The following is a 25,970-nucleotide window of genomic DNA, read 5'->3' on the forward strand; positions in this document are numbered from 1 at the left end:
TTAGAATTAGAGAGGACAGGTGTGTGTGTATGTGTAAGAGCATTACCGTATATGTGTGAAAGGGGGTGTGAGAGTATGTGAGTATGTGTGTGTGGTGAGAGTGGGGTGGTAGCAGGAGGCTCCCTGCTTTAATTCCTGTAGCAAACACAAGGATACTGTTGAAAGTATATGAACTTGGCTAAATGATGCATCAAATTCATAGTTCTAAATGTTCCGCCAAAGGCTGAAGCTGCAGACCTTCCCTCAAAGACAGGAAACAAAACACAAGCACAGCCCCCTCTTGTACTCTTCCTATTTCAGAAGCATTTTATTTATCACAGATGTGTAGAGGAGTTTTACTAACTAGGCAGGTTTTCTTCCTCTTTCTTCGATAGGTTAATGAAATGTTTCAAGCAACACTGATAGCACAATATTCACTATAAGAATTTCACACATCTATTATTGCATGAATGTCATTTATTTATTGAAATAAACATTATTATGAACACATAATGGAAAAATGCTCCTCAAAAGAGGAAGGAGAACTTTGACCATCACTAGGACAAAGCTATCTTCAAACAATAGAGATGTAGGACAGTTTCACAGTTTGGTTTATAATTATAGCGAGGAAAAGGTTCATCTATGTGTGTGTATCTGCAGGTGCAAGGTTTTGGATGAAGAGGCTCAGGAATGTCTCCAGCTGCTTGCGTGATCTGTATGCAATCAGTCCTCCCCTGTTGGCCCAGCGATCCACTCCGCTAGTATTTTCGTTTTCCACATGGTACACCAGCTGCGGCAAATCAAGCCCTGTTTCTAGATTTCTACCCAAGCATTCTTTGAAGTCTACCATTCCCCCGCCCATGGCCCTGAGTATGGCATGAGCAGCACAAGAGTCCCACTTGAACGTGGTATCTTCTGAAAAGATATAAAAGTCCACAAGGCCTTGGACAACACACAGGCTCTTGTAACCAGCCCCAGCTGCCCGGAATATGCGGTCTCCACATACACAAGACAATGCAGCTTTGATGGCCGCCTTTTCACTTGTACTAATGACAGCTGAGAAATGGTGAGAGAATTCAGCCTCAGAGCTGCTGTTTTCAGTCAGCTGCCGGCGAGGTTCACCGTTTCTTTGAGAGATGGGAGGTGGATGTGAATGGATGTTGGTTCCCATGTAAGAGAGGCCCCAGTAGCACTGTCCTGTCCACCTGTGGAAGAGAACTTTCAGTTTGTGGAGGTAGGTTATCGCATTTATTTTTTATTAGTCATTTTGCTTTCCAACTTCATGATATGAAAAAAATATTTAATGTAACATATCTCAATGCCCTTAAGCCTAGACTGATATCAAGTAGCTAATGCATTTCTAAATGTTACTTTGCATGCAGCTGTCTGTGCAGTTGCAGATTAGAAATGCTTTCAGTGTCACAGCACCATCACATCAGTCCAGGTGACGCTGAAATATTTGTGGGATTTCTGGGCCTCTGGGAACACAGCAAAATTTCATTGCCACCTTTGGCATTTAAAGTTTCCTAGGTAAAAAAGATGAACAGGTAGATAATCTGTTTTTTCAATCTGCAAGTTGTTTACAATCCTCATGAGTTTTTTTTTTTTACTTGGTAACTCCTTTTCATTGTCTTATTCACAAGCTCCACTTCAGCTTTAACACTAAGAAAGATGGACTAATCTTTGGCAACAAATATAATAGTGGCACCTGTCATTTCTCAATGTTTGATTTACTGTGCATATTTAGTAACTTACCCTATTTACAGAGGAGGAAGCTGAGGCTTAGAGAATGTAAGAATCTAAGTATTACTCCAGGATCTGTGCCACTATTTCATCAACTAATTCTATGCCATGATTCTGTCTGCATCCAGTCCCAATTCTTTTTAATTTCTTAATGACCTTTTAAAGATAACACACATTTTCGGTTTGAAAGAAGGCAGGGGAAGAGGAAAAACGTCAAATTCCAGAGGTGTAGTTTATTACTATTAAAGAACAAACAATTCTTAGTTGCCTAAAGTAGCTCAAAGTTCAGTAAAAACTACGTAGTCCCATACAAATAGAATGGTAAGACCTACGTCAGTGAAAACTCTGAAACCACAGGAGAAGGGCTGCTTGCTTCCACCTGGACTCTGCCATCCCCTGGAGTCAATCCCAAAGCACAGGCAGTGGATCGGAGGCAACTGGCTGCCCTCCGCACCCGGCACAGGAGTCCACGGAAGGGCGAAGAGGGAGGAGGCTGGCCGTTTATGAGGACAGCACCCAACAGTCGGGTTCTAATCTGCACATCTGCACATTTTGTTTTGAATTTCTTCTAAAAGTGTGTAAAAGTTCCACTGGCTGTGTAGTGACAGCAGTTTTCTTATCCCAAATGTATTAGAACACTGTTACCACTGCTCTAATACTCTGGTTTTGAATGGGTTCTAGGCACAGGGAACAGGATTGCTACATTCCAGCAAAACAATGATTTCTCCAAGATACTATTTCTTTTAAAAGTTCCTACCAGCATGCTCTTAGCCGCAAATAAAATTATGCCAATAAAATGAATCCAAATAAAAGAACTTTAACTCAAACACGCAAACTTTTAGTAGGAACACTCCCAAGATATCAAGTCATAGGGATGTCACGTGGAGTGGTAATCATGAAGCAAAGCTGAGGGTGAATTCTAAAAACCATCACATTCCTAAAGTGTTCATCTTTTACCTGAGGGTGTTTAGGTCGCGTGATACGAAAGGTTGGTTGATGACTCCCATCAGAGGCACCCCTGTCTGTATGTCGTAGACACCAATTAGAATGGTGACACACTGAAGGCCACTGGGGAAGATTCCGTGGTTGGATTCAGTGTCAGCAGAACCCTTTATATACTGGTAAGTCGAATCTGCAGATGAAGCAAATTTGTTTGGATTCAGGTAACGACTATTGAGAAAATAGTGAATATATCTATAAACTCTGCTCTATACCATTTCCTTCTAATTTACTAACTGCTGTGGTCTGAATGTTTGTGCCCACCCCCCCAAGTTCTAACCCCCAAAAGGGATGGTATCAGTAAGTGGGGCTATTGGTGGTGTTTAGTCATGAAGGTGGAACCCTCATGACTGGGATCAGTGCCCATACAGGAGGCTCCAGGGAGTTCCCTAGCACCTTCCACTGTGTGCGGACATGGCGAGGTACTGGACGTGAACCGGAACTCAGCGCTCCCCTAACCATGCTGCCGCCCTGATCTCGGGCTTCCAGCCTCCAGAACTGTGAGGGACACATTTCTGTTGTTTATGGGCTACCCAGTCCATGGCATTTTGTCATAGCAGCCCGAATGGACTAAGACAGTCACCATTTGTTTTTTACCTCTGGGTGTCACTTGTTATTTGACCTCTTGTACTCCACTTTTAAGCTACTTGTGTTTGATTTTCCTGATTATACAGAAGGAACTCGAAGGGAGTCTATGGTTCCTGTGGCATCTAGCATGGCACCGTGTATCTAATAAGCACTCAAATATTCATCATGTTGAAGGCATTTAAAAGCTAATAGCTCAGGACAACTGGTGAGATTTTTTTAGAGCTCTTGCTAATCATGGGACAAGCCCAATGTGGATGAAAAAGGCTCCTTACAGGAATCTGTCTGGGGTGAAATTACATTTTTTTTGTCACTCAAATTAGGAGGAAAGAAACAATTGTGGTAGCACAAAAGGAAAAAAGAAATATATGGGGCTCATGTGAAAAAGAAGCTGAGGAGCTAGGTTTCTTTCGAGAGATGGTGCATGCCAGCAGGCGACTGCCAGCATCGAGTGAGGTGACGCCCAGTAGAGGATGTGCTGGGCCAAAGGTCGAGAGGGCCAGCTCACAGAGTCAGTTCAGGATAGAACCAAGAAATGGGAGATCCCTGTCCTCAGAAATCTTAACTGACGCTGATGCTTTAAGTGATCAAAAATGTGGGAAAGAGTCTTAGTCTTCACTTGTAACCTATTGGCTGAATGTTCTAGTGGGTTGGCCAAAAAGTTCATTTCTTTTCCATACGGTGGCTGTATTAGCACTTAGTTGTCTTTAACTTCATTTGAAACAATTTTGTTAGATTGTATTGTGACAGCTGACATATCAATGTGTGTTTTAAAAACAAAATTGGTGAATTTTTGTGCCATTTTAATATTTAAGATGGAAGAAGATACACAACATTTTTGGCATATTATGCTGTGTTATTTCAAGACATGTAAAGACACAATGGAAATGCAAAAAAAGATTTGTACAGAGTATGGAGAAGGTGCTGTGACTGATCGAACGTGTCAAAAGTAGTTTGTGAAGTTTCTTGGTATTGTTGACATTTTGGCCAAATAATGCTTTGCTGTGGGGCTGTCTTAAGCATTGGAAGAGGTTTAGCAGCACCCCTGGCCTCTACCCACTAGAAGCCAATAGCAGGAGATAGCTGATATGATCAAAATACCCAAATAAATTGTTATTGTTGAAAATGAAAAATGTCTTTTAGTTTACAGAAAAAAACTAGACAGACTTTTTGGCCAACCCAGTGTAATTCCTGCATGATTGAAGGCCCTTCTCTAGCACTGTGTAAGGTGCTTGTAGCGTGGAGAGTGTGGAAAAGTTTGCTGCACAGTGCAATGAATGGTGCCAGTTGTGCTGGGTGGAATAGGCCAGACAGGTGGGAAAGGAACAAAGGAACTTCTGAAAATTGATACCTAGGGCATTGTATTTACAGCATCTTTGAGATGAGGCCTACACTTTTAAAATGATGAGCTACAGATTTTGGTTTTATCACAATCATGACCAAAAATAATAAGTAATGGGCGAAGTTTATACAGGACTTACAAACCACTGCTCACGAATCCTATTTAGCTGTGTTTTGTTTGGCCTGTACAGTGGTTTTTATTGCTTGTTTAATTGAATTAGTAGGCAGCACTTTAAAAAAATGGAGATACGTTACTTAATAACCTGAATTTTAGTTTCTCTTTGAAAATCTGAAGATCTGGTGTGTGCTCTCATGTGGCAAATATCTGCTGAAGCTGCATGCTCTTTAATTGGCACGTGTGCTCAGTTAGGTCCAGCTGCTGTCTCGTCATTCTTCTCTCAAAGTTAGCAGCCTGGCCCCTGAAGTCTTTGAAAGATGAGTTCATTCAACTTTGTATGTGGCATAGATGCCACAAACACTCATGTCATTTATATGTTACAGATACACATCTGTTTATAACAGCACATCATAATATCACACCTCTTAATTTATCATTTTAAACATTTAAAATTACTTTAACTTCTAGGAGAGTTAAACTACATTCAATTTTTATTTTTCTAAGCCTCCCCACCCCAAAAGGATTATTGATAAGAACAAATGAATAAAAGCAAACACACTATCCTCTACTTACCTATGGGATCCACCCAAATTCCCAAAATGTCCTGTGGAATGGTGATCTCTATTGAATCCAGAGCTGGGTCAGTGAGGGTGACATCCTGATGAACAACCTTGGCTAACGCTTCAGATGCCGACTTGTTCCCATTTAGGACCTTGCTAAGAAGCTCTACTGTTTCTTCCTCTGTTGGACACAGTCTCAAGATAATCTTTTCTCCTAGAATAGAGACAAACTAAAAGTCATTAATTTCAAGAGTTGCAGGGGAGAAAGAAACATGGGGTTCAGGGGGCTGCAAACGCTGTGCACTTAGATTGAGTGAGAGCAACCATCCATATCAGTGGTTCCTAACCTGGCTAAATGCCAGGGTCACACTGGGGTGGGGGGTCATAAAGTCATAGATGCCTAGTGGTCACCCATGCACTTAATGTGAATAATGAGGGATGGCTTCCAGGAATTAAACCTTCTCCCCAGAAAAATGCCTGCAGGGGCATATGTGTACAATTTTGTATGCAGTTGAAGGGGCTTCATGGACCAGTTAAGAACCCCTGAATCCTGAGTCCTTTTGACTTTGTAATATACATAGGTTACCTGGTTGTGCTTAAATATGTTATTGCAAAGAATGGTACTTTTGTCAGCACTTCAGAATGCTTCTACGTCTTCTATGATGCTGTTTTTAATGAAAAATGTTTATGCTCAGTAAAGTACTAAGATGAAGTATACTAATCTTTAAATGTAGTAAAACTATATGGCTCTGAATGGCATACATAGAATAGCTCTCCTCTGTGAAACACTGGAAATCAGAACGTAAGCCCAGCTGTTTCTCTGAGTGAAACCACAATTTACCAAGTTCAGGTGCTTTACCATCACTTTAAACATGCTTCTTAGCCCCTTGGTTAATGTGGTTTCCAGCTCCTGACAAAAGTGAGGAAAGAGGCTGGCAAAAATAAGCCAATTAATAGCAACAAAAAATGACAGCAACGGAGAACATAAACCTTTAAATATTAAGGAAACATGGCACCTCGGGGCTTTTTAGGAATATAGACAAACACTCCTAGTGGCCCGAGGCATTCCAAGGACTTGCAGCGTCCACACAGCCTGGGAGCTTGCTGGAAATTAAGAACTTCATACAAGTTGGTGGGCATGAAACAGTCACGGGGATGTAAAACGCTGTGCAGGGAATGGAATGAATAATAACGTCCACAGCCGTGCATGGTGCCAGGCGGGCACTGGGGTGTCAGGGAGACGTTTGGTGAAGCACATGATTGTCTAAGTGCTTTCTCCTGTAACCTGACACCTGACACTAATGTAGAAGGGTACTGAGTGTAAATTATAACTGAAAAATAAAATTTAGAGTTCTTTGAAAAATAAGACAGAAATTTAGAACTTCAGGCCTCATGGCAGACCTACAAAATCCTGAGGTGACTGACATGATCACTAAAGTTTGGGAAGCACCGTATAAATCTGTTACAGTGAAGCAGCCAGAATCACTCACTTAAACTCAGTCCTGTTAAATTCAAATTAAAGTTGAGTATTAAAATTGAGGAATAATAATACTGGTCACTGCCACTTATTAAACCTTTACTCTGGGCTCAGTAAAGTCTTGGGATCATTCAGAGGAGCAAGTCATCTCACATCACGCCTTTGCTTAAAACTCTCTAGTGAATTTGCATCATGTTAGAAGAAAATCCAAACTTTTTCCTACAGCCTTCCATGATCTATCTTGTCTCACCCAATAGTCCTCCCCCTTCTCCACATGTCAGCCCCTCCAACATGCTAAGCCCATCATCTCCTTCAGTTCTCAGGAAAATGGATGTGGAATGCCTTTTTGCCCCTATAATTCTAGATAAGTAAAATATTAAAATACAGTAGCTGTTTATGAAGTGGTCACACATGGGATTTTAAGTGTAGGGTTTGTTATAGATTAGTCATGGGTTTGTTTTTTAACTTTCAGAAGTTTAAATGGGATTTTCCTTCCTTCAGTGTGTCATAGAACTAATTGCATCTTACATAGCCCATGCAGAGACAAAAATTTTTCCAGAGTTAATCCAAAAATTAGTTTTTCCTTTGTAAATGTACCCTTAGATGTTTAACTTTGTGTCACAGGAAAGTGTTTAGAGTTCACTATTTTAATCTCCCACCATTAAGCAAACAAAAAGCTCAAACTAAAAATAATTTATTTCTCTGAAAAGAATCAGATGGTGATTTTGATATTTTTTTTCTCTATACCACAGGGAACGTGCAGGTCCATCAAAGGAGAATCTGGCACACAGGAAACTAATTAAATAAGGCTTAAAACCCGGTATTAAAAGGAACATTTTTATTTAGTCCAACCCCCTTTCGAGAGGTTTGCAAACAGAGAGAAGTGATGTGATTTGGTCAAGATCACACAGGATTTAGGAACAAGGTGTCCTCTACATTCTCAGCCAAGTGCATGGCTCCCCAGCAGGGCCACAGATAGGTTCAAACCTCGGACCTAACACTGTCTGCACAGTTGTGTAGATGTCCATCTTTCTGGGGCATCTGGCTTCCCTTAGGTTCCCAAAGGATTGTGCAAGTTTTCAAAAGGTTAAGTCGTACATTATTTAAATACTACAGATTTATATCTAAAATAATCCATGTGGCTTTGTTAAGTAACTCTAAGATACCACATTTCCCTAAGTTAAATGACCTGGTATTCTGAGGCCATTCTGAGGTATTCTGAATAAAGTCTAACATTCCAATATTAATATATTGTCATTTACATGAAAGGCTTCCAAACATCCATTGAGTTTATAATGTAAATTGAAAATCAGAGTAGAAAATGTTAATTAAGATACAAAAATACATTAAGATTTGTATACTTACCCAGATCATTAGTAAACTCATTGGATTCTTCTCCAAAAATTTTTTTTTCCAAGCCTGGAAACTGAATAATTCAGAGCATGACAACAAAACAAAACAATAACAATAAAAAAATAAAACCTATATACATGTTCAATTCTGAATAGATTTCCATTTTATATTTCAAATTACTGTAAATAGCACAATTAGATCTGAAATTTAGAAATTTACAATTGCAGAAATCAATCTAAGCATAAAAAAAATGAAATCAGCTTGGTTCAGTACTTAGTTTTCTAGTATTTTCCTGCTCCTTTGCCCTTACAAAAAGTCCAAATCGTGGTAGACCATGGTAGAAGTCTTGTTTCCTTATGTCCTGTTGAGTTTGCAGACGTATTTCTGGCAATTCCTATCTACTTAAGGACTATAGAGTTAGAATGTTTTCAAAGGAAATATTTTAATTGTTCCTTTTAAATAGCACCCTACTGGCTTACACAGGTTAATATTATTCATCAAATACATAAAATTATTACTTGAGACTGGACAGAAAGGATAAGCAAATAACATTCCATTTTTGTTTTCAGGTGTGTTTTCTGCACCTGTTGGAAGTATCATTCACTTTCGGGGTAGGAAGGTGATGTAGCAAAAAAGCAGAGGGAAATATTTTACTGAGCAATAATGTATGCATCAATATAGAATGAAAAAATCTTCTCTCATCTTTGTATAACCAGAAAGCATTCAGATATGTTTTGCTTCTGACTTTCTCTACAGTCAAGATAATTTTTCTCAAAATATGTGCTGAATTATAGTATGTGTGATGTTCTCAGGGAACAGAGGAAGGAAATGCTTTAAATATTTGAACTCAGTCATTCACAGGTGGCCAATAGCTTTAATAATGCTCGCAACCCCTTGTTATTTGTTCAGTTTTGAAGAACAGCGCAAGTCAACAGGGCCCGAGGCTCAGTTCCCAGGGCTGCTTCTAGGCCTGTTTCCAAAGTGCCAGATGTCAGTCATGAACAAAGGTATTTCATATAGCCAAAACTGAACATAACCTGTTTGTTCATAAGTCTTGCCATGTACCTCATCAATAAGCAATCACCTGAACTTGTTATAGTGCTCTGGGGCAAGTATTAGCCCATAAAAATGAATGTTGATGCCTTTCTAATCCAGTTGCTCAACAGTCCCTTGCAACCAACTCTCTTGATCACTATCAAAAGAAACTTGCTTCATTTAGTGTACTGTAGCCAAACAATAGAGAGTATGAAAAAGTATAGTTGGTAGAGATTTCAAAGGGTCATTTATTCTTTCTTCTTGCCTGTGGTCAAGTATTTACTTAAATGATTTTAAATTATTCCTAATATTTTGAGAATTTGACAGAATACTATTCCAATATTTTATAATACCTTCTGTCATAAAGTTCTATCCTCCTGAATCTAAAATATATACATATAATTAGTAGATCATACAAAAGGCCATCTAGTGTTGCAAAGAGTACAGACCCTGTACCTTTGCATCAATATAGAATGGCCTTTGTGGCCTGTGTTCAAAACTGGCCTTGCCATTTGCTTGCTGTGTAACCTCAGGCAAGTTGCTTAATCTCTCTGTGCCAGTCTTTTTCCACTCATTAATTAATATAACATTTTATTCTTCATAAAATTGTTATGAGTTAAAAGTTAAATAAGCCTTTAGAACAGTGCCTGATAATACTAAGCATTTATAAGTGTCTATTTTGATAATTATTTATTATTACTATTTATGAATACAGTTTCCCCCAATCAGCTTAAGGTACCTAGAATCACAATCATTGTTAGCTATAAACAATGTTTTTCTACCAAAATAAAGGGGGAGTTTAAGTCTAGAAGTCCACAACCAAGGCAACAATTAGATACATGAATATGTCAAAAAGATGGGACTTAACATATCAACATTTTTTAAAAGTTATGAAATAACTTTCAGTGATAAAATAACTAATAGTTGTCATGACTACTGAAATAAATATGTGCCGTGCACACACATGCACACAGAAGGAAAACATTCTAACAATATATACCAAAATGTAGCTGCAGTTTTCTCTAGTGGTGAGATGAAGAGGATTCTTATATTTGCTGATATTCCATAGAATATGTACTATTTATTTAAAAGAAGCTTAATATAAAGTTCTATTCTAAAATGTTTCTTTCTAGTTATTAGACTTGAGTGATTTTTATTTCATTATTTGCTTTTCTGTATTTTTAAATTTTTCTGCATTGAGCATTTTAGTGTATTATAGTCAAAACAAGGGGGGGTGGGGAACAGTTGTTTGTTTATTTGAATCCAAGGTGTTTGTATTCTGAAAGGGGAGGGGGGAAGAAAAGACATGCTATTCTAACAGAGAACAGAAGCCACAAGGGCAAATATTTTGTAATTACCTTGGCTGTGACCTTTTCTTACCTTGTTCTCCATATTATGTTTTATAACTTCCTGTACCAGTACATCAGCCAGGGTCTTGAAATCAACTGTGAACTTCTTGTTCTTTTCTCCTTCTTTCTTTTCTTCTATCAGCAGCTGGAAGAGAGCTTCCTGCTGCCTGCATGCCCGGGCAATGTTGGCAGCTTTCTCAGAGACGTGGAGCAGCTCCCGGAGGATATCTGACATTTCTGAACCTTGCTTTTCAGTGGCAGCTGTGGGTGGAATCAGCACCTACCCTCTGCTGTCAGCTGGAAAAATACAAGAATTCGAATGAGAAAGCAGTTCAGAGTGATGTCTGTCAGCCTGGTCAGTGTGGCTGCACTGCTCGTATAGAGTGAGGTGGAAGTGGGCTTCCAGCTGTTTGAATGGACAACAGTGCAATAACTGATAAATAGCAATGTAAGAATGAACTGTTTCATGCACTCACAACTATGAACCTACTTTTGCTCCACCCTGTATATCACAGTCACATCCTCAGTGTGGAAGAGCAGATATCATCTAAAATGTAAAATAAAATATTTATAGTCTCAAAAATCCATTAGGCCAAAGAATTGACTTCTAGGCATTTATACTTATAAATCCCTGGACAGACAGGTGAACACACAAGCATGACGTTAAAAGGAAAGTCAAATTCTTGTAATGACCTTAGAATGATCACACAAGCTTAGGAGTGGTCTTCCTTTCACCCCATGGGGGAAGTTGGAGAGGATTTATCCTATGAGTTCTGGGGCAACTTCCTAAAATACTAAGCACCCATAAGCCCTGTAGTGTTCCGCAAGACTGAGGCAACTCTTGGGCTTGCAACCCAAGCAATCTCCCAGACACCTTCCCCGCCCCATAAAAAAGCCCCACTGTCTGTGCTGCTCTTCTAGTCAGAAAAGGTTTAAGTAATAAAGTGAAGTAAAACATGCAATTTGTTGGGACTTGAGAAGTTCTGGCTTCTAAGAGATATGCTATCACACCTTGATAGCCTATTGGGTAATTAGGAGAGAAACAGTTCTCATTTTTCAATAGTAGCTACATTTTCTTAAAAGCTTTAATAATTGCTCTCTCATTATTGTGAGAATCATGTTGGAGATTATCAGTCCTGTCTTAAAGTCAAGAAAACTAGAGCTTAGGGAGGTGAAGTAACTTCTGGTTTACACAAGAACATAGTCTCAGCAGCAGCCCGTGTTCTTTAATTATCATAATAAACACTGAACTTCTTTTTAAAAAGTTCCTGAATAGATATTACAAGGCTGAGAAATAGTACCACATAAAGCAGTCAATGCAATGAAGTTAATTGTGAATTGTCGTAGCTGGTTTAAATGAAACAAATTGCTATAAAAATATGCTATTTTCTTGAGATTATGGGTCAATCGCCATGACAAAATACGTCCAACCTCAACAGTAATAAAAGGAAAGGAATAAAGCCATGAGACACCCTCTTTCTCTATTAAATAGACAAGGCTGTTTTGAAGCTAGCCTGCATTCTCAGAAAAGGTGTAGAAAGCTGTTGCCAACCTCTGCTAATGGCTGTGCCCACCAGTGGATTTCCAGAGAGCGATTTGAGAAAAATGTGTCAGGTGCCCTAGAGATGTCACTACTTTTGTAGCCAGAAACCCCAGTCCTGCCTTAATTTCTGTTAAGAAAGTCAGAATTAAAATATTTATGTGCAAGAAGGATTAATATTATTTACAATAGCAAAATATTGAAAATAATCTTAAACATTGGTGAAATGTAAGATAAGATAGACTACTATGTGGTCATTAAACTCATGTTTTTGAAGAATATTTAATATGGAAATATGTTAATGCTATAATGTTAAATGGAAAAGCAACCTGTGATATATATATATATATATATATATATATATATAAACAGAATAAACCAGTCCCAAGAGTATAAATTCACTGACTTCAATAATTTTGATTTTTGTTCTGAGATTATTCAAAGCAAAGGGAAAAGAATCAATGAGCTAACAGTTACCTTAATAGCTTTTTATCTTAAAAGCAGCATGAACATTTTAAGGAGTCCAATTTGAAAGTTTTCTAGATAAACACTATCAGCATTATCTATTTTACTCACCTTTGTTAAAACCAATTCATTTTTTTCCTAAAAGAAACACCATTGGGTAACCTAAGAAACTCTTTGTACAGTGCCCTGAGAACACTCAGGGGGGTGACTCACACAGCTACAAACTCCAGGAACCACCCCACCCATTCTCTCACCCAGCAGCTTGACCACTGGGGAAGAAATGTCAGCTTTGACCTGCAGTCCTGGTGCAACCAAGCACACCGGGGCTTGGTCACGTGGCACTTTGTCACATGACCCAATGATTAGTGGTGAAGGAAATAGGTTTATATTGACAGATTCCAACCTGGGGGTGGGGGCTGAGAGCCCTCCTGCTACAAGCCCTGCTGTCCCTCCAGAACTGGCACTTCCCTTGCTCCCCAAAAGGCTATAAACCAAAACCACGCCTGGATGTTGCCCATATCCTTATCTGTTCTTAAGCTGGTCCCACAAACAGATCTCCATCCCCTCCGGAATGTGCACCTGGGTTTCAGAGTCTGGGTTTCACCTCTTTCAGCAGCTCTCTCCTTCAGGATCTGGGGTACCTTGTTCTCAGCTTCCTGCAGTGGTTCAGGAAAACATGTGCCATGTTACACTGGATCATGGTGAGTCCAGGGAGAGCACATGTCCTATAAACGTGGCTTCTCCTTACATCCTTCAGAGACACAGAAGAAGTTCCTCTCTCACTACAGATAGCACGGCTTCTCCTTGTGGAGGACTCTCTCCCTTACACACTGGACCTCATGGCAGAACAGACCCCTTCTCTTTCAGCCCATCCTCATTTTAAATGCTTGGACTAGAACTTCCTACGTGACCTCATAACTGGCCCCTCCTATAATGTGCCATTTTTGCCAGTTCCCCTATATCTTCTGCCTTCTTTTGGACACCAACTTGAATCAGGGATTCAAGAGTTCCCAGTGACTTCTGAGGTGGGCATCTGCCCCCTGCTTCTCGGGCAGGCGCTATATAAGCTCTCCCCCGACCCCACGTCACCAGTCCCCAAATGCTCTCAGAGTCATGTACACCTTTGGCCTTGGGAGGCAGACCTCTTCCTTCAAGCAAGGCACAGCTATTGACTTGCCATTGTTATGCCAAGTATCCTATCCACTGTATCATCCACCTCCCCCTTCCTCTAGTCAAGGTTGTGGGGGGGTTTCTCTTATTTTCAGGGGACTCCCACTCTGCACCCTGTTACACTGATACACAGATTTTAGGAATTTGTTGTAACACAATAATCAGGGTTTTCAGTTCCAAAGTAATCTCAGAGTTCAACCTTAATCACTATTTACTCTGACACTAAGCAACAATATTATACTTGGTCAAATTCCTGCTTGGCTGCCCAGAGTCAGTTTGAGACTAGGCCTTCTCCAGCCATGCTATGCCCTCGTCCTGTAAGAACCCAGCACTTCTTCAGCTCCTTACCTTTCTCTGGGTCCCAGCCCTGTAAAAAAAAATCATTTATAGCTCTTAGCATCTACATGCAAAGCTTTCCAATTAATTTGCCTCATTAGCCTTCTACTTTCTGACTAAATGGACTATTTTCTCCAAACCACCACCATTCTTTGCGCTTCTCTGTAAACTGCTTCTTTATACTGTGTATCTCTCCATCTGTCCTCAACTCAATTTACTCAGGCAAGCCAGAACCCTGAGGGGAGTAGTGAGCAATTCACCCTCACCTTGAATGACACAACTTGAGATTGTCTACACAGAAATTGAGGACTACATCCAGTACAGAATTTCTTCAGGCTTAGCAGCAGCTCTTATTAATACTTGTGGAAATTATCTTTTAGATGATTTTAAAAAGATTTTATTATTTTTAGAGAGAGGGGAAGGGAAGGTGAGAGGGAGGGAGAGGGAAAGAAACATCGATGAGAGACAAAAACATCAATTGGTTGACTCTCTTAAGTGCCCCATCTGGGCACTGACCCCCCGACCCAGACATGTGCTCTGACCAGGAATGGAGCCAGCCACCTTCCACTTTGTGGAATGGCACCCAACCAATGAAGCCACACCAGTCAGGGCCTTTTAGATGATTTTTAAAAGCAATCTTACACCTCATTATTGACCTAAATTTTATTTAAACATCTCAAATACCTTAGAATGAAAATTATAGGAATTCATGATTAGTAAGTTATGACATTTACCATAATTTAATAGCTTTGAATACAAAAGAATTCCTTTTGATTAGTATTTTTTAATGGATGTACTAAGAATTCCCCGTATCGGAATTACCCAATGTGCTTATTTAAAAGACAGATTCCTGGGCTCCATCCCAACTTAGTGAATCAATGTTGGGATACAGGGCCCAGAAATCCATATTTTTGTCATCCTCTGGATGACAGACTTAATAGCTAATGTTCTTTAGGTTGCTTATTCTCATTAAACACTATACTGGCAATTTTGGGGGGGGTGGGGGGAGTGTGGCACCTGGTGGCATATATCTCGGTGAAACCACGTAGATCCAGCGCTTCTGCTATCACTTATCTATGTGTAGAAACAGGACCAAGTTAAAATAAGAAGAGCTAACATTTATTAGGTACTTACTATATCCTTCTAAGAACTTTACATATATTAACCCATTTAATTCTTGCGCAACCCTATGAAAAAGGCACTAATCTCTCCATTGCATAGATAAAGAAACCAAGGTACAGGAGGTTATATGATTTGCCCAAAGTCACACAGCTAGGCAGTGGCTGGGGCAAGATTCTAACCCAGGCAAGCTGGCAGAAGCCCACTCTGTTAGCCAGTACTTTGGCCAATAAAATTATTTCATAAACTACTAACAGTTAACTAAGGAAAGAAATGAGTAATTATTGGACAAGTAATCATAAACTTATTATTATGAGGTACATTATATAGCAAAGAGTAGAGAACACATACCTAATAGCTGTTACTAGTTTGACTATTATAAACCACTATTTAATGGACACCTTATTTCCTTCTCGCAGAAGAACCTTCGCCCCAGCTGATCCTCAGCCCTACTGCAAACCATCTTTGCTGGACAGTAAAAGCACATCCATCCTCTTCTACTGATGCCTCACAGGCTGTCAAGACATCAGTGGTGAGGGAGGGCCTCAGCTCGTGCCCAATTTCTAATTCCTCTTGTATTAGTTCCTAGAACTGCCATAACAAAATACCACCAACTGGGTAGCTTAAACAGCAGAAATTTAAGTCCCACAGATCGGGAGGCCAGAAGTTCAGGACCAAGGTGTGGGCAGGTTTGGTTTCTCCTGAAGCCTCCCTCGTTGGCTTGCAGATGGTCACCTTCCTTTTTGCCCTTCACACCCCTGTGTACCTCCCTCTTCTTATAAACACACCAGTCAGGTTGGATTAGGGCTCTATCATGTGGCTGCTTTTAACCTTAACTACTTCCTTAAAGGCTCATCTCCAAATACAGTCACATTCTCAAGTGTTGGGGGATAGGCTTTCACCATACAAATTCTAGGGAATGCACTTCTCCTAACAGAGAGACCTTGATAATCTTCGCAAATCCTAACACAACCTACTCCTTTGCATTTTTTCCAGTGAAACAGTAAAAATGGGGTAGGGCTCTCTTTCCCACTCACATGGTCAGTAAGTTTAACTGTGTGAGGCAATCTTTCCCACATGGAATTATTTAACAGCCAAATCATTAAAGGTGCCATGAACATTGAAATAAGCTCTCATAAGCCTTACTTTGTAGCAATGTATTCCAAATCACAGTTGAGCAGAATAGGTTTAAAGAAGTTATATTCCTCACTATCTCGGACCAAAATGTGTATCTATCACAATGTCAGATATAAACAGTCTCTTTAGTGTTTGTGGGATTTTCATATCCAGTTGGAGAAATATTGACTACATTGAAGGAAGTCAGATAAAAACGAGGAGGAAAGGCTCTTAAGACTTCCTGGAAGCCCAAATCTCTCTACAATGATAAAACTATTTTAATTTCTGACCATTTCATCATCTCATCAGAACACCAGAAGGTTAAAAATCACATCTGAATAATTTACACATACTTTAGATGTGATAAACAGTAGAGTGGGAAAGACATAGGCTTTGGAATCAGATAAACCTGGGTTCAAAACCTGGCTCTGCCATTGACTAGCTGTGCAGCATCAGGTAATTTACTTCCCCTCTCTGAGCCTCTTTCCTCATCTGTAATAGGAAGGCAGCACAGACCATACAGAGACATTAAGAAGAGCAAATGAGGTATTTCTGGAAAAGGATCCAGCACACAGCCTTGCATGTAGCAGATAACAAGTAACACACATGACTATTAAACACAACTTCACAGAAACCCGAGTTACATGTTTTTATTTGAGAAAACAAGAGGCAACAACTTTATACGGGTCACTGAAATCTTTTCTGAATATTTACTAGTCCATTAAATCCAAAAGGCTGGGACCTAATTGTGATTCTCGGAACAACCCAGAATAAAGTTCCTTTATGCCGGCCAGATCTGATTACTTCAGTTTCTGGGCGTCTGGATGGAAACTTGGCTCCTGGAAGCTGCAAGACTACTCTAGCTTCATGGTAGGCCACCTGTGGATGGCTCTGGAAGGTCGTTATGTCGTTAAGGGGATATTTTGTCAAGAAATTTTGTGGAGATTCTAGGGCCAGAGGTGTTGGGTGAAGAGCCTGGTTGTGCCAGAAGCTAGCTGTGCCCTTTTGTTGCTCACAGTGACAGAAGCGCGACGGCACAGATAAGCGCCCTCAACAAACTAGGGCTGCTCTCTAATGAACAGGCAAGTGGGTCAAAGCATTTCCGTTCACATTCCCTTCTTCCTGAAGATAATCCACTGCTTCTACAGAGCCCACATTTTTGCCCCTTAAACAGTGACTCCACTTACCCTCCACCCTCCCACCCCCTCACTATTCATTCACATCCTGAATCCAGTCTTCCACTCATTCTCTAAGGCAGGGGTGTCAAACTCATTTTCACCAGGAGTCACATCAGCCTTGCAGTTGCCTTCAAAGGGCCAGGTGTAATTTTAGGACTGTATAAATGTAACTATTCCTTAACTTAAGTGAGAGCTCGGTGCTGCTGTCAGGTAGAAACAAGGTGCTGGGCTGGATAAAACAAGGTGGAGGGCTGGACTTGGCCCGTGGGCCTTGTGTTTGCCACCTGTGCTCTAGGGAGTGGCTGTATGAAGCTACAGTGCCACTGTATGGTGGCACTGCCTGACATCATTGTTGAGGGAAAAGGCCAGACTTCCATAAAATACCTGGGTGTTTAACAAGAAGGTATTTGAGGTGACCTCTCTCCAGGGGGTGCAGCTGTCCTGGAGTCTCAGGTGGGCACATGCTGAGGTGTTGGCCCAAGGCTCCATTTAGCTCACACTGCCATTGCAGGGTAAACACAGACCTTGGTCTCCTCCGCTTTTGCTCCAGTACTTAGGGCTGCTTTAGGGCAGTGGTCCCCAAACTTTTTAGCACTAGGGACCAGTTTTGTGGGAGGCAAGCTCAGATGGTGATGTGAGCGATGGGGAGTGGGATGAAGCTTCACTCTCTGGCCTGCCACTCACCCACTGTGCAGCCCAGTTCCTAACAGGTCATGGGACTAGTACTGGTGCATGGCCGGGTGTTGCAGACCCCTGCTTTTGGGAGTAGTTTAAAGAATGCAGACAGCCAGGCTGAAAGGAAGGGGAACATAAGTGGGCACATATAATGTATGTCACGGGCTCAGTTTGTTCAACTCCTGGAGCAACCAGGGACAAGTGAAGTGCAATGTGGTAACAGTAGCTTCCCATGAATCAACATGAGATGCTTGTCTGCTCACCTGGTTACCTAGGCCAGAGGGAAATTGTGTCATAATCATTACTGGGGACTTACAAATACTATCTTTTAGCTCATTGGAAACAAAATTGTCCTTCTAGTATATGAGCTTTGTTCAACTTTCAGATATTTGACTGTCAAACATTTCTCAGAATCCATTAAATAGTACAGTATGGGAATGCCTGTATTTTTTTGGTGTTACTTTACTTTGATCTGTGTGATATTGCTGTCATCACTCCATAGCCTCTGATTAAAGTTAGCACTTTAGTAGCTGATTTCTCACTATCTGTCCATTTACTCTCATGCTCTGTAGAGACCATTAATTTGCACATGCTGTTTCTTCTGGTCGACTGACCTGTCTCCTGCTTTCTCTACCTAATGTCTACTCACCTTCTCAGAATCAGTTTAAGGGCAAGAAACTTGAATAGATATTTCATAAACAAGGATGTTTAAATGACCAATAAACATGGAAAGATAGTCTGCCTCATTAGTAATCAGGAAAATGCAACTTGAAATCACAACAGGATACCAATGTGATACTAGAAAATTTCAAGTTTGGGTAAGGATACACTGCTGGTGTGAATAAAACTGGTACAACCATTTTGGAAAACTATTTGTAATTTGTTGAATATAAGCAAAACCTATGATCCAGCAATTTCCCTTGTAGAGATATACCTGATAGAAATTGATTCACATATGCATTAAAAAAAAACAAGTGCAGGATATTTATGAGCAGCATAATTTGCAGTGATATAATGTTAGAAATAACCCAAATAACCATCAGTAATAAAATGGAATTAACTGTGGCATAGTCACATAAGAAAATACTATACAGCAGGGAAAATGAAACAATTACTGCTATAGGTGACAACATGGAAGAACCTCACACACAAAAAAATACTGTCAAGTAAAAGAAATGTGCTGTGAAATTTAATTTATTTGATGCTCAAAAACAGTCAAAACTAACTTAAGGTGTTAGAAGTAACAGTGGCGGTTACCCTTGGAGAAGGAAAGGCTACTGATGGGGCATATGAAGGGGGTTCAGGCACTGATAACCCAGGCATGTAGCCTGAGGCAAGAGGAGGTTTACAGATGTTCTTATGGAAAATAAATAATGCAACAATAAACCCTGTTTCGCACGCTCACAACTGTAAACCTTCTTTTGCTCCACTGTGTCTTCTGGATCTGAATGATGGTTACATGGGTGGGTTGATTGTGTAAATTCATCAAGCTGTATACATTGAGGACTTACATACTTTTCTGTACATAGTTTTAATTCAATAAAAAAAATTTTAAAGAGAGCATTTGTGTGTGTGCGCCTGTATGGGCATGCATGTGTGTGCATGTGCTTGCATGCCTGGAGAGTCAGTTCAGCAGCTGGCTCACCTGAGGGCCATTCCTGACCCTTCTTCCCTCGGGGCTCCTGGGCCCTGGGAGCATGGAGGCAGGCCAGATCTCTGTCCCAGCTCTCCAACACAGTCCATGTTAGTTTGCTTATTTACACCTTGTCTGGCAACAGGTTTAAATGTGTGTGGGTTCTCAAGACTCTTAGCACATACCTCAGAGGTACTCAAACTGGGCTAATGAATTTTTTCTTAGTTTTGTAAATACAGAATTCATCATCATCATATTATTTACTATACTTGGATTTTTATCAGCATTACCCAGGTGATGTTAAGCATGTGGCCTCATATTTATTTATATAAAAGTCTACATATATTCTGCAGATGACTAGCAACTGAATCACATTTTTTTAAAAGCACAATTCAGATTCTGAAATTATGCTGTCATCTAGGGGTGACCTATCTTTTTTTTAAGATTTTATTTATTTATTTTCAGTTGGGGAAAATGAGGAAGAAAGGGAGAAAGAGTGGGAGAGAAACATTGGTCATTGCCTCTTGCACACCCTCAAACTGGGGACGTGGTCTGCAACCCAGGCATGTAGCCTGACAGGGAGTTGAACCAATGGCCCTTCAGTTCACAGGCTGGCACTCAACCCACTGAGCCACACCAGCCAGGGTTAGAGGTGATCTATCTTGACAAGATTAATTTGGTTGATTAAAATAGTAAGTTTAATTTAGTTTTGTTAGAAAGGACATTAAATATGGAATATATAAATCCACTAAATCCACCCATTTAACCTTAACTTTCCTCCGTCCCCCCTTCCTAACATTCAAATAGTGTTGACGTACATGCAGTGTCTAAGCTGATCAGGCTACCTCACCCTAGCTCTGTTAAGGCTACTAATGGACCACATTAGCCCACATTTTTGCTCACTGATGCTATGCAGAGAAATAGACCACAAAGATGTCTTCTGTTCTCAAAGGCTGCTCTGGTAGATTATAAATGTGAGCTTATGCTAAAGCAGTGTTTTCCAAATTAGTGAGATTACGAATTAATTGGAATGCTTGTTAGAGACATCATTTTGTGTGTGTGTGTGTGTGTGTGTGTGTGTGTGTGTGTGTGTGTTTGTGTGTGTTTACTTTTTCCCTGGAGATATTGATTTAGTAGATCTGGGTTAAAAAACAGGGAATGTCTTCTGAAATTTTAAGGAACCCCAGGTACAACAGTCAGCTGTCTCTCAGTCACTTAGGAGCAGAACAGGGAATCATATATCTACTGCAGCTAAGAATGCTAGCCTTGGTCAGCTAAGGGTCAATTTGTATTGTCATTTTTGTAGCAAAACTTAAGTGCTGAGAAAGGTAAGTTGATATACATAATAAGAATTCTGCACTAGCATAATACTTATATAAGGTATACATTTCAAAGACTTCCCAGAACCCATTTGAAAGTTATGAAAAAGTATTCCATTTAAAAATACTTTTAAGTCCTGGCTGGTATGGCTCAGTGGGTTGGGCATCCTCCTGCAGACTGAAAGGTCACAGGTTTGATTCTGATCAGGGCACATGCCTGGGTTGTGGGCCAGGTCCCCAGTTGGGGGTGTGCAAGAGGCAACCAATCGATGTTTCTCTTGCACATTGATGTTTCTCTCCTCTCTTTCTCCCTCCCTTCTCCTCTTTCTAAGAAAAAATAAATAAAAATTTAAAAAATAAAAGTAAAAATATACTTTTAAATTTGATAGTGACACTTTTTACCTTCTTCTCCGTAGTTAGTAACATATTCATTAAATGGAAACACTTTATTTAGATAATTTTCTATCTGCTATGCTCCAACTATATGCTTAAACTTAGTATGCTAAGAGATGTTTTTAGAACAACCATGGTGTCACAAATGAATCCTGAAATCACATAGAATAAAAAAAAACAGATTCAGCATAACCTCTTAACTATAAGAAAGAATATTGTTAAAAGTACAAATTTAATATAATTCAAGGCAGAAAGAAAAGGCACACATGTGTGGTTTGTAAAAAGAGTCTTTCACATTGAATATTGTTTATAGTTTTAATCACTGTTAGCCAGGTTCTAGAATCTTATTCATCCTCAAGTCCATTTTGATTTTTTTTAATAGAAAATATACAGGAATGCTAACAGATTATGTCAGGTATTCATTCCAGCAACAGTTATTTTTCCACTTGTGTGTGGCAATGTTGCCTTTTTTGTTTATTGTGGTCTGTTCTTTTAAAATGTTGTTATTTTGGCCTACATTAATTTTTTTTCCCATCCTCACCCATGGACATGCTTATTGATTTTAGAGAGGGGAAAGGAGGGAGATAAACATCAATGTGAGAGAGGAACATTGATAGGTTACCTCTTGCAAACACCCCAACCGGGTATCAAACCCACAACCCAGGAATGTGCCCTGACTGGGAATTGAGCCCGCGACCTTTCAGTTTATAGGATGACGCACCAACCAACTGAGCCATACCTGCCAGGACAAGTATCCTCATTTCCTTATGAATTTTGATTCAGGAGTTCCCAAGCTGCAACCTGGGAGTCTTTTTAAGCTGCTATCATCTACCACCAGGTAAATTTTAAAATTAGGTAAGATTGGGAAACACAACTGCACACTAATCATGAGAGGGAAGCAAAGTGCTGTCAACTCTGCTTTTATTTCTAAATTCTAAACCAACACCCAAAAAATCAAGAGAGAGTATTATTAGCTTCATCACTAAATTCAAAATACAGCATGGTGTAAAAGTAGGCTTACACTTGTATGGAAAATAAAACAATAAATAATAAATGTTTCATGTACTCATAACTGTAAACCTACTTTTGCCCCACCCCTATTTTAACAAGAACATTTATAAAGATACACATCCAGAAAAAGTTCTCACGTAGACCACCCTCATCTTTAATAAAAGGCACTATTTTTATTAACCACTTTATATAACATAATTATCTTTTAGACAATTTATCTACAAGAAGAAATTAAATAAGACATTTTCTAATTGTTATCGGAGCCAGAACTACTATAAAAGGGGAAATATTTATCTAATAAATAAGTTTATAACTTTTTCCCAAAGGCCTTATATGTCAAATGAGGCATATTCACTTTTTTTCCAGGCCTACCCCAAGTATAGCTTTAATTAAATCTGTAATAAGATACTTCACATTAAATGGCATGAGACCAAGCTGCAATTTCCAAGCAAGTGGTGATTCAGTCCAAAAGCTTGAAAAAAAATGGCAGCTTATTCTATGCAAGAAGTAAAGCACCTTACATATTCCTCTTCATGACTAAGAATTGACTTCAAGAGTAGTATAAAAATTGACAAAAGCTTAAAAGTAAAGTAGATTCTAAATAAAAATGCAGACAAATATTTGCATTGAAAAAATAAACTCTTCCATTGCCTTTACTTTCCCCTGATAGTCCCTATTTTAAAAAGTAAAAATGAGGTCATCAGCCCATATCAATTCAGTGGATTATATTCACCATTAGACTATTGTCACACTGAGCAAGGATGATCCTTACCAATTTCTTTGGTTTCAAAGCTAGGCATCACAAAAAGGGGGCCAAAAAATGTTTTATTCAACATATGGGATGCACTTAAATGGAACACCCATGTAGCCTTAACCCACTGTCCTTCTGAAGTGAAATGACATTCACACAGTAGGCAAACGCCTAGTTATTCCACTTTAAAACCAGCTTTAAAATTAACTTTAATGCCCTAGCAGGGTAGCTCAGTTGGTAAGAGCGTGGGGGTCCATATGCAAACGTCAGGGTTCCATCTCCTGTCAGGGCACGTGAAAGAATCAACCAATGAACGCATAAATAAGTGGAACAACAAATTGATCTGTCTCTGCCTGTCTCTCTCTCAAATCAATTAAAATAAAATAAGCTTTACAAACTGGAAATCTCTAAGATATACTCCTTGGTTGTTTATATGTATTCCTCGTGGATATATTAAATAATCTAGGGACTTTCCTGTTCTCTGTATCTAACAGTATACATGATTTGGCCAAACCCACGTTAAATATTTTCTCCCACCTACTACTCTGGCCACACCAATTATGCACATCTCACAAAACCGCCTTTCATAAAGCAGAGAATTAAAAGCAAGGAGACACAGACTTTTCTAAGTATAGTCCCATCGTGCTTATTTTACACCCATCTAATGGTCTAGTGGGTCAGTAGCGGCAGCCAGGAGCGTTGAACACTCAGAAGCATCTCCCACACAAAATCCAGGGGCGCTTGACAGCTACGCCATCTACCTGTTGAAGCTAAGCCACTGCCCTCAACAACTGTCAGATCAGCCTCGACCCAGAAATGCTAATGATGAATTAAAAAAAAAAGTTGTTTGCCACCCTTTCTTCCCACTGTCTGCTCCTTTCGGGTTGTCGCCGCACAGCCCAGGGAGCCGCGGGACCCGCGATCTCCTCCGCCGGGCTGGCTGCAGCAGCGGCGCAGGAGGGCCGGACGGTGGCAGCTTCGGGGCAGCGGACCGAGGTCATCACAGGCCGGGCGGAGAGGCAAGCAGCCCTCTAGGCCCAGATTTACTCACCTGCGGTCCGGAGAGGCGAATTGGGACGTGCTGTTCACCTGGACCCGGACGCAGACCCGAGGAGGAGAGAGTTGTGGCACCGGGGGCGAGGGGGGGGGGGCGCCGGGAGGAAATCGTATTAACTGCGCCGGGATGCGGAGCCCAGAAGGAGGCTGCAGCCTTTCTCTCTAGAAACGGAAGAGGCGGGGGAGGAGGAGGAGGGGAATGCGGAGAAAGAGGAGGCGACCTGGCGCGGGAGGCTAGCCGAGGGGCGCCAGGCGTCTGGCCGCAGGCAGGGGCAGGGAACGCGGCGGTGGCGGAGGGGAAGGCGCAGCCAGTGGCGCGCCGCCTCCCTGGGCCCTGGCTCGCTGACCTCTGCATCCGCCCGGCCGCCTCCCCTGGGACCGCTGCGTGGAACCGCTGCGTGGAACCGCTGCGTGGAACCGCTGCGTGGAACCGCTGGTGACGCCTGAGTCTCCCCGGCGGGCGAGGGCATCCCACGCCCGCAGGAGCCAGGCGTCTGCGACGTCACAAGTGAAGCGGGAGGATTCAGAGGGGAGTGCCAGGAAAAAAAGGGCTCCACAGTCACCTAATCCACCTAATCCCCTGTTTCTTTGTTCTTGTAGCTGCCCATAAATTCCATTTTAAAAATCCCCCTTCATTCTTCTGTACTCTTTCCGGGGGCGGGTATGGGTTTGAAAGAGAGTTGGCGGCTGTGAGGATGGACTTCCTGCCCGAGGCAATCAGGTCCCATTGTTCTAATAGAAATGTCAAGTGTGCCGGTTGTTCTTCAAACACAGCAGTGTCCCCTGGGTGCTTGCCTTATATATAGGGCGTGGGCCTAGTGTCACCTTGAAGTAAGTAGGCCACGGGTAGGAAGTCTGTCGAACCCTTTAAACGGTGGTTCTCAGTATGCTTTAAAGGTGGTTGTAAACAGTGAGTGAGGCTAGGAATGAGTGATGATGATAGGGTGGGTGAGGAGCAGCAGAAGTTTTCGGTAAAAGGGGCCTGGCAGCCAGCCCAGCAGGTTGATTGTTGACTAGGAGTGCACCGGCCCTATAAAGCAGTGATTCATACACCCACCTCGTGGCACACCCAGGAAATGGTAAGGTCTGAAAGGCGCAAACTGGGGTAAACAGAAGAGGCTGCTGTGCAGGAGTGATTGGGCCCTCCCACCCGGGGTGCTGAGGAGACCAATATCTACCGTCTGTAACTCCTTCCATGGCATAAAATTGGAAAGCTTTGTTTAAAGTTCCAGCTGACAGGTTTTCTTTACCTGCACTTTCCAAAACCCCCCAAGACTGCCTCCTGAACTGTCAACACTTGGTACTCTGAGCAGTGAGAAACCACCAAGACAGAAGCCTGGGGCAATAATGGACTTGTCACACCACAGGAAATGGTGCTTGAAACTTACCATTTCCCAAGCCAAAGTCATCTGTCTGCTTCCAGGCTGCTTGTGTGGTCTCTAACTTGGGACTCCGCCACCTCTTCTGCCCCTCCCCCATCTCATTCCCAAGCTTTCACTCACTAGCAAGTTGATTCTTTCTTCTAAGTCATTGTTTATTAATTCGTTTAATAATCATATCTATGATGACAAAATAAAAAAGTGTAAATGTTAAAAAAGAAATAGTTTAAACATGATATTTAGAAATAAAGAGGCAAATATCAGAAGAGTTAGAAAGTAAAAGAATTTGC

General features: G+C 40.9%; 1 protein-coding gene and 1 long non-coding RNA gene across 7 annotated transcripts; one reads left to right on the top strand and one right to left on the bottom strand.

The window, feature by feature from the left end:
* Window positions 1-438: 438 nt before the first annotated feature.
* Window positions 439-25,058, bottom strand: INPP1 (inositol polyphosphate-1-phosphatase). Of its 6 annotated transcripts, none has more exons than XM_045856300.1 (7): window positions 24,649-25,058; window positions 24,297-24,463; window positions 10,571-10,836; window positions 8,168-8,228; window positions 5,339-5,539; window positions 2,680-2,854; window positions 439-1,184 (listed from the first exon to the last, which is right to left on the bottom strand). In XM_045856300.1, exons 3-7 carry the CDS (start codon window positions 10,772-10,774, stop codon window positions 620-622), a joined length of 1,206 nt encoding a protein of 401 aa, XP_045712256.1. In that variant the 5' UTR covers window positions 10,775-10,836; window positions 24,297-24,463; window positions 24,649-25,058; the 3' UTR covers window positions 439-619. The 6 variants fall into 6 exon arrangements, with proteins under 6 accessions (XP_045712256.1, XP_045712172.1, XP_045712429.1 ...); XM_045856216.1 differs by adding an exon at window positions 11,030-11,086 and having other exon boundaries at window positions 24,297-25,058; XM_045856473.1 differs by lacking the exons at window positions 24,297-24,463; window positions 24,649-25,058 and adding exons at window positions 11,030-11,086; window positions 13,124-14,045.
* Window positions 1,080-17,558, top strand: LOC123830478. The gene is made up of 3 exons (XR_006787778.1): window positions 1,080-1,213; window positions 2,694-2,843; window positions 15,589-17,558. It is a non-coding gene; the product is annotated as an uncharacterized LOC123830478 (long non-coding RNA).
* Window positions 25,059-25,970: the final 912 nt, after the last annotated feature.

This window comes from Phyllostomus hastatus, unplaced genomic scaffold (genome assembly GCF_019186645.2).
Source record: "Phyllostomus hastatus isolate PE091 unplaced genomic scaffold, TTU_PhHast_1.1 phas_contig_1, whole genome shotgun sequence".
NCBI classification, from domain to species: domain Eukaryota; kingdom Metazoa; phylum Chordata; class Mammalia; order Chiroptera; family Phyllostomidae; genus Phyllostomus; species Phyllostomus hastatus.

Bases quoted from the DNA above. Each gene is read 5' to 3' on its own strand.
- INPP1 (XM_045856387.1), bottom strand. From the start codon at position 10,774: ATGTCAGATATCCTCCGGGAGCTGCTCCACGTCTCTGAGAAAGCTGCC. The intron at 8,229-10,570 runs GTAAGAAAAGGT...TGAATTATTCAG, and splicing joins AACATAATATGGAGAACAAG to TTTCCAGGCTTGGAAAAAAA. The intron at 2,855-5,338 runs GTAAGTAGAGGA...CTTCATCTGCAG, and splicing joins AATTTGGGTGGATCCCATAG to ATTCGACTTACCAGTATATA.